Source organism: Manacus vitellinus, unplaced genomic scaffold (genome assembly GCF_001715985.3).
Source record: "Manacus vitellinus isolate BGI_N305 unplaced genomic scaffold, ASM171598v3 ctg7180002428563_pilon, whole genome shotgun sequence".
In the NCBI taxonomy this organism is placed as follows: domain Eukaryota; kingdom Metazoa; phylum Chordata; class Aves; order Passeriformes; family Pipridae; genus Manacus; species Manacus vitellinus.
The window spans coordinates 30,239-38,847 of NW_021937789.1; the positions used below are offsets into that span (position 1 = coordinate 30,239).

Sequence of the window (8,609 nt, forward strand, 5' to 3'; positions counted from 1 at the left end):
AGGTAGGCACACCCCAGGACCCCCTCCCAACCGCCAAGGGGGTACGCTATACTCACCTCTCCTCGGATGAGTCTTCGCTCTTTCTGGCAGCGTCACTCTGGACACTGGAGCGGACCCTCCCCAACCGGACAAACCACAACCACAGCCGCCTCGCCTTTGATCGGTTGTCGCCCTCAATCAGAGCTCACCACAAATCCTAGCTACCCTTGAGCTAGACGTTGTCCGGACCCGCATGCAGAGATTATGGAGACCTGTAGAAACCCAGTTCCTTTTGCTTGTTTGCCTTAATAAACTGGTCGGTATGGAGAAGCTGAATAATAGAATCTCCTAGGGTCGTCCAAAATGGGACGGGGGCGCCCTCCCCAGAGAGTGTTTCTATCACTCAGGGGGTCTCCATCTGAGTCACGGCACCAATTGTAATCAATAGAATGAGGTTATAATTTCGGTTGCAAGGTAAAACAAAGGTTTATTAATGCTAACAAGCAAAAGCGGCCAGCCGGGCGGCCGGGGAGACCCTTGCTCCACCACAGTCCGCAAAATGGGGAACCGAAACAGCAACAATTATACCCTTTGTTGACACCACCCCCCCAAGTCATGTTCATAGTCCATTGGTGGGAGGTTCGCGGGCTGCTCCCTGCTTGGTTCCTCTTTCCCGGGCAGATCTGTGGTTGGCTCCTCCACTCGCGGGCATCTGCCGTTGCTGAGGGGCTTCCTCCAATGATTTTAAAGTCATTAGTCCCTATGAGGCCGTGGTCCTGGAATTTTCCATCGGGAGATGTCATCTAATCATAGGACTCCTCGTGGCTTGCCCCTCCATCTTAGTCCATATCAATATGCCTGTAATCAAACAGCTCCAAAATACTGAGTCACTCTGCGTTGTGTTCTACAGCATACAAACTTGTGGTTAGATATTTCATAATCAGTCAACTCATGACTCTTAACAATGTGGTTAGTAAAATACAGCAACTTTATTAACCCCTTTGAGCAGCAAATTTCCTGGGTTTACTTATAACACCAACAGCTAGAATTTTTTACCGAATGGAGTACCCGTTGTGCTACAGGAGTTGCAAAACCTAGGCAGAAAGGACACCCTCTCTTTGGTGTTTCTGTTGACATGCTCATGGGTTTTGGTCAGTACAACAGTGCATATTTGCAAAATCAGTTTCCAAATGAGGTATTAAAAACTAGTCAGGAATTGGCTTATAAGTCATTGCTTATGATAAGGGATGCAAAGTCAAGACTCCCATGTATTTCAATTGAGCAAGGACCCTCGGAACCGTACGATCAATTTGTAGATCGTTTAAATGAGTCAATAGATTCAGATCCAGACATAGATGATAACATGAAAGCAAAATTCTTAAACATGCTGGCCTATTATAATGCTAATGAAAATGCAAAACAGGTTTTGGGTACACTACCTAGGAGTCCCACTACAGCCCAGTTTTTAGAAGCTGCTGAAAACATGGTCCAACAAGAGAAAGCAGCCTATTCAGCTGATGCTACAACTGCAGCTATAAAACCCCTTTTGTCTGTGGAGACTGACACTTCTTCAGATTCAGACATAAGTTCTGATGATGATGAAGAAAATAATGCTGGAGTTTAGAACAAATCAGCAACATTCCCAGAATTTTTTCAGAATTATTAAATAATAGAATTAGTATAGTGGAGTTTGTTATAGAATAAAGCTGTTATAAGTTTAGAATTATTAACATAAGAGTATTTAGTAAAGAAATCAGTGCTTTAAGAATTTTTAACACACTTTCGCACAAAGAAAAGGGGGAAAAGAGAGATATCAGTTTTCCTCTATTGACTTGCAAAAGTGTTTCATATGTTTTAAGTTTTTTGTGCACAGGTGTTCTCTGAGTATCTGCACCTAAATGAAACCCTGGAAAGAAGCTGGTTCTTCAAAACAAGGCTGATGTTGTTGCTGTTGTAGGTAACAGTGAATTACCAAAAGGGCACAGTATTCAGTCTTATTGAGAGCACAATTTATGAGCACAATTTTTTGATATTTCTAAAGCACATAAGTAAGTTAGGAAGCACATAATTATAGAGGTTTAGAATTCAAGAAAGTGTGTTGTGTGAACTTTAGATTCTTCACTATATATTAGTAAAAGAAAGTTTATCTATTTGGTTAAGAAGCTTTAACATCATAAGGTACTAAAGAATTATAACTTTTTAGCTCATAAAACACAGTGATATGGAATTCAAAAGTATGATTGTGTGAATGGTTGACAGTGGCCACTGTGAGAGTTTGTATGTTTGCATGTGTGTGTGAATGCATGATGATTAATGTGTTTTGATCCAACAAATACACAAACATCTTCAAATACAGAAGACACATAACAAAAATAAATGGAGTTCCATTTCCAGAAGTGTTTTATACTGAATAAAGATTTTTCAAGAATAAATCCTATATTTAGAAAAACACTTTTAAGAAAATTTAAGAGCACAAACCTTGAAGTTATTAAGTTGTTAAGTTTGTTAATGTACTATTATTGTTATATGTAATCATGTTTGTTGATATGTTATTGGTACAATAAGGAGTATTACAGAAATGCAAATCAAATTGTTCAAGAACAAAAAAGGGGATTTGTCGTAAGGCAAAAATTGTGTGAACAATTTTCTTTACATTTCTGTGTGTTTCACCTTAGCATGGCTGGGTGCAGACAGTAAAAAATGCTGCACCACTAATATGGCTGCAGGTCTTGTGCCAAGATGCCAAGGAGGAGTTTTTGGCAGGTGAATAAAGTTTTCTCAACTCCTATGACCACCTGTTGTGGTCCAATTAGCAGTGAACAGCAGAGCATGTTTTCCTTATGTAACCAATGTAGTGTGAACAAGAAGCTGAGCGTCATGAGCACTATATAATCTGCCTTCTCCTAATAAATCCGACATTTGCCTGATCATATTGATCCTGGAGCAATCTGTCCATACCCTTCCATCGACACCCATTCCCACTGCACGTATTCCCATTCCCATTCCAGGTGTTCCCAACCCAGTTCCTGGTGGCTCCATTCCACTTCCTGGTGTCCCCATTCCCATTCCTGGTGTCCCTAACCTGCTCCCAGTGTCTCCATTCCCTCTCCCCGGTGTCCCCATTCCCAATCCAGGTGCCCCCATTCCCAGTTCCTGATGTCTCCATTCCCATTCCTGTTGTTCCCAGTCTGCTCCCAATGTTCCCATTCCCATTCCAGGTGTTCCCATTCCCATTCCAGGTGTCCCCATCCCCATTCCCCTTGCCCCCATTCCCATTCCTGGTTCCCAGGGAGGAACTGCCGGATGCCGGAGGGCGAGCTAGAATTTATTGCCCAAAGCAGGAGATTTTCACACCAAAATTAACCCCTTGGTGATGTCACCACTGTCCCTGTGATGTCACTGCTGTCCCCGTGATGTCACCAATGTCCTTGTGATGTCACCAATGTCCCTGTGATGTCACCGATGTCTCAGTAATGTCATCGATGTCCCTGTGATGTCACCGCTGTCATTTCCCCTGCTGGTTTACCTTAAAACCAGCACACCAGGGCTGTGCCCAACGGGGGTCCCTGTGGATCATCCAACGCGGGTCCTCCCATGGCTGATGGAGTTGGAGCAGCGGCCGAAGCTCTTCCCGCAGTCGGGGCACTCGGGGCTTCTCTTACCGGTGGGTCCGTTGGTGGGAGGTCAAGGCAGAGCTGTCCCTGAAGCTCTTCCCACACTCCCCACACTTGTGAGGCCTCTCCCTGATGTGGATGCGAAGGTGGGTGTAGAGGGTGGAGCTGTCCCACATTCCCTACACGTGTAGGGCTGTTCCCCAGTGGGGATGTGCTGGTGGCTGAGCAGCTTGGTGCTTGTGCTGAAGCTCTTCCCACATTCCAAGCACTTGTAGGGCCATTCCCTGGTGTGGATGCAACGGTGTTTGCAAAGGCTGGAGCTGTCCCTGAAGCCCTTCCCACACTCCCCACACGTGTAGGGCCGTTCCCACTGTGGATCATCTGGTGTCGGAGCAGGGCAGAGATCTGATTGAAGTTCATCCCACATTCCCCACACATGTAGGGCCTTTCTCCACTGTGGATCATCTGGTGTTGGAGTAGGTTGGAACTCCGTTTGAAGCTCTTCCCACAATCCCCACACGTGTAGGGCCGTTCCCCACTGTGGATGCGACGGTGGTTGCGGAGGGTGGAGCGGTCACTGAAGCTCTTCCCACACTCCTCACACGTGTAGGGCCGTTCCCCAGTGTGGATGTGCTGGTGCCTCAAGAGGTTGCATCTCTTGCTGAAGTTCTTCCCACATTCCAAGCACCTGAAGTGCTTTTCCCTGCTGGGAGGCTGCTCAGGAACCACCAGCTCGCAGCTCCACCTCAAGCTCCGGCCGCCTTCCCGGCACACGCTGGCTCTTTCCTCCTCACAGCCCCCTGGGCTGGCTTTGGAGCCCCTCCTGCGGGGGCATCTCCGGCCCTTTTCCTCCCCGCTGCCTTCCTGCGCCGGGGAGCCCTTCAAAACGGCCTCTCCCACCAGGCTCTGCCGGGGGGATTTGTCCTCCGCACTCTCCGGCCTCACCTCGGGGCCTGGGGCAGGAACCAACAAGGACACGCAGGGGATTTGCCTCCGGCCCACAGGGAAGCCCAAGGACATCCCCCCAACTCCGACCCCGGCAGGACGGCCACAAAAGACAAAAGACCCACCCAAAGGGGCACTGACTTCCTCCTCACCTGCCTGGGGGGCCCAAGGCATCTTCCTCTTCCTCGCAGCCTCCTCCTCCATCCGCCCAAGCTTTGGGAAGCAGAAATCCTGATGGGAAGGGGGGAAACAAGGGGTGAGCGCGTTGCCTTGGGGGTTCCTCCTGCCCAAGTCCAGCTCTAGGACTCACCGGGCATCTTGTGCCCATAAAAACCCCCCAAAACACCAACAATCAGCCCAAAAACCCCTCGCAGGAGTTCCCCCTCTCTGCTTTCTGGGGTTAGGGGGGTCCCCCCTGTCTGGTCTGATGGCACTTCTGCCTGCATTGGGGGTCCCCCTTCTCTGGGCTGCCGGGGGTCCCGTGACTCAGGGGTGTTCCCACTCTCCGGGGTCCTCTTTAGTGTTGCCAGGGGGTCCCAGGGCTCACTTCTCCCCACTCTGCCTCCCGGGGCCGGCCGGCCCTCCTCTCTCGGCTCCCATCCTCACAAACCTCTTGGCGCTCTCGGCTCCCACCCCGCCTCAAGGCCCCCCCTCCTCTCCACACTCCAAGGCCTTCCCCCTCTCCGGGACCCCCGCTTAAGGGGCCCGGCGCTCCCTCTCTGCTCCCCCCCCTCCAGCATTCCGGGGGTCCCCCAGCTCCGGGATCGCCCCTCTCCGCTCTCCCCACTCCGCGGCTACCGGGGTTCCCCCCCGGCTCTCACGGGGGCCCCCAAACCGCTCTCGCCCCCCCCGCCATTGCCCAGCGACCGCCAGGACCTTTTGGCTGCTCTTCTTTGTGCTCCCGCTCGGCTCCTCCCTCGGCTGGGCCGCCGCTTTTGGCGGGTTTCCTCCTCCGGGATCCGCCCCCTGCAGCCCTTCCCCCCCTGGACCAGCCCCCTTGGGCCTCCCTTGGGCCCCCCTTGGGCCCCCCTTGGGCCCCCCTTGCCCAATAAGTCTGATTATAGAGACAAGCAATTGGTTTTAACCCACAAAACCCAAATGTATAACCCAGCACCCTGGGGCATGAACAAAGTGGTTTTCCTTGGCCCCCCCCCGAGTCCAAAGTAAAGGGAGAGGGGAAAAAAACCTGCTGGTGGGAGAGCTGTTGCAGTCTGGTCAGAAGTGGTGATTGCAGTCCAGTTGAGGGTGGTGGTCTCAGTCTGGTTGAGAGTGGTGAGCTGCAGCCTTCCTCTGGATCCCACGAGTGGTGGAAAGGTTCTGAAACTCCAGGTTTATATATTCTCCAGTTCAGGCAGGAATGGTCAGTGATTCCCTCAGAGCGGGGAATTCCATAAAAGGATGCTTAGTTCTTCCCTCAGAGCGGGGAATTCCATAAAAGGATATGAGAATTCTCAGAGCGGGGAATTCCATAAAAGGGTATGAGGACAGGGACACCCCCCCCACCTCGCAGGCCCCCTCCCCCCCCGACAACAGTTCCTGGGAAAATGGCATGGAAGGCCATAGAATACACACTTTTGGGCTACACCCATCCAGTGAGGAATCGGTCCCAGCTGTTCTAACTAGGACACTGTGTCCGTCATCGCTGCCATCATCATCATCATCGGCCTCGTGGCAGTCGGTGTCTGGAAGCTCCGATCCGGTAACTCCCGGGATGGGGGTCGGCAAGGGGCACGGATCCGCCCGGCAGCATTCCGGGGATCCTGTGCCACGGGTGCTGATCCCACTTTCTTTCCATAGGGAAGAGGGAGGGGAATGGATACGACCCCGCGCCCACCAGTGAGTCCCAGCAGCGTGTGTGGATCCAGATCCTCTGTGCAGGGATCCCAGGATGGATGCCGGGATTCCAGAGGGGAATGGGGGCCTAATGGCTGGAGTGGGATTGGAAGGGGATTGCAGCTCAGGGCAGGATTCCAGAGTGGGGTCAGGTGGAATTGTGGACTGGGATCAGGGCTGGATTCTGGAGTGGGATTGGCGTGGGATGGATGGAGTGGGATTGGGATAGGATGGACGGAGTAGGATCAGGTGGGATTCCGGAGTAGTTCCTACTCTCCCTGGGCTTCACAGCCGGCTCCATCCCTTGGGATGGGAACAGGGACATGGTGACTCCTTTCCCCGCTCTCATCCCAGCAGGAATCACGGCCTGAGCGATCCTGGAGCTGGATCTGCCCCTTCCCTCTCCCTGTGGAAAGGCAGGAGCTGCTGGCAGAGCTCATCCCGCTGCTCCCACCCACCCCGGCCCCCCTGCGGCTCTTCCCAATGGATCAACTTCCTGCTTTTTCCCGTGTGAAATCCAGGACCACAATTATTCCTGAGGCTTTAATTTGGGTGTGAAAATCTCCTGCTTTGGGCAATAAATCCTGGCTCCCTCCTCCGGCATCCGGTAGTTCCTCTGTGGGAACCAGGAATAGGAATGGGGACAGGGGGGACTGGGATGGGGACATTGGGAACAGGGATGGGGACACTGGGAGCAGGTTGAGAACACCAGGATTTGGAATGGGGACGTCGGGACTGGGATGGGGACATTGGGGACTGGGATGGGGACACTAGGAGTAGGTTGCAGACATCAGGAATGGAAATGGGAATACCAGGTGACAATGGGGAATGGGGACACCAGGAGCAGGATGGGATGACCAGGAGAAAGTTGGGGACACTGGAACAGGCTGGGGTCATCAGGAATGGGATGGAGACACCAGGAATAGTAATGAAGACATTGGGAGCAGGTTGGGGACAGCAGGAACTGGGAATGGGGACACACGGAGATGGGAATGTGGAAAACAGAGCTGGGATGGGAACATCAGGAATGGGAATGGGGACACCAGGAATGGGAATGGGGAAAACAGAACTGGGTTGGGAACTCTAGGAATGGGAATGGGGACACCAGGAATGGGAATGGGGACACCAGAAATGGGAATGGGGACCTGGAGGACCACGCTAGGGACACTGGGAGCAGCCTGGGGACAGCAGCAACTGGGATGGCAACACCAGGAAAGGGAACGGGGACATCAGCAGCAGGTTGGAGACACCAGGGACTGGGAATGGGGACATCAGGAATGGGATGGGAACACTGGGAATAGGAACACCGGGAATGGGAACACCAGGAATGGAGTGGGAACATGAGGGACCAGGATGGGGACACTGGGGACTGATGGAGAGGAGCAGAGACCCCAGACTCACCTAAACCCCTCCCAGAACTGAGGGCCAAGAGAAGCTCCACCTGAGCTCCGCCCGAGCTTTGCCCATTATTAATATGCATAGACAGATGTTGTGATCAGATGAGTATGATTTATCATATTTAATCACATATGGAAATTGTATACAACCCCAATATTGTGTGAAACTCTCGAGCAAGTTCTCTGTGGTGCGAACCACGCTCGCTGCCAACGTCGGCAATAAATCCCTTTGCTGCTCAAAGATCCAAAGTCTCTGAGCAGTTCTTCGGACTGGGTTTTTCAGCATCACAGAGGCAAAGGCACAAACTGATGGATGCCCTCAGAGTGCAACATTCCCTCCAAAGAGAAGAGGGAAATGCTTCATTGCTGAGCCCTGCAATCCCCTGCCCTTGCCCACCAGGCCAGCACAAGAGCACCTGACCTTGTCGCTCGGCTCCTGGGCCTGTGGCTCTGCTCCCCTGGCAACAGGCACGGCCACTGCAAAGAAATCCCCCAGGGAAGGCACACACTGACGGATCCCCTCAGAGGGCAACATTCTCACCAAAGCTCCCCTCTCAGCTTCCTTTACACTGACCTCTGACTGCAGGGACCTCCTTCCTACTCTGCTGATGCTTCTCAGGTTGTGAACCTCCCAGGAAAAAAACCCAAATGCCAAGGGATGTGCTTAGATTCACCAAGGATACATCCCACCAGAATTAACATCTGATTCAGACTGGCAGGAGAATACTCACCTTCCTCGTCTCCCCTTTGGTGCCAAAGGCCCCCCCACCGCTTGCATCCCACCTGGAAAGAACAAGAAGACGCTCACAGAACGACCTTTGAGAGAAGTGCCTGTCACAAC

At 52.1% G+C, this 8,609-nt stretch overlaps 1 protein-coding gene and 1 long non-coding RNA gene across 3 annotated transcripts in view; one reads left to right on the forward strand and one right to left on the reverse strand.

Moving 5' to 3' along the window:
- Positions 1-4,855, reverse strand: part of LOC115307874 (zinc finger protein 721-like) — a gene marked incomplete at its 3' end in the record, with an annotated part of 28,566 nt that extends 23,711 nt beyond the window's left edge. The window contains 5 exon segments of the mRNA XM_029963896.1: positions 3,642-3,762; positions 3,765-3,959; positions 3,962-4,289; positions 4,539-4,546; positions 4,849-4,855. Coding sequence (XP_029819756.1) covers positions 3,642-3,762; positions 3,765-3,959; positions 3,962-4,289; positions 4,539-4,546; positions 4,849-4,855 — 659 coding nt within the window.
- Positions 4,856-6,165: 1,310 nt separating this feature from the next.
- LOC115307886 lies at positions 6,166-6,865 on the forward strand. 2 transcript variants are annotated; one of them, XR_003916249.1, is made up of 3 exons: positions 6,166-6,237; positions 6,336-6,374; positions 6,726-6,865. It is a non-coding gene; the product is annotated as an uncharacterized LOC115307886 (long non-coding RNA). The 2 variants fall into 2 exon arrangements; XR_003916246.1 differs by having other exon boundaries at positions 6,729-6,865.
- Positions 6,866-8,609: the final 1,744 nt, after the last annotated feature.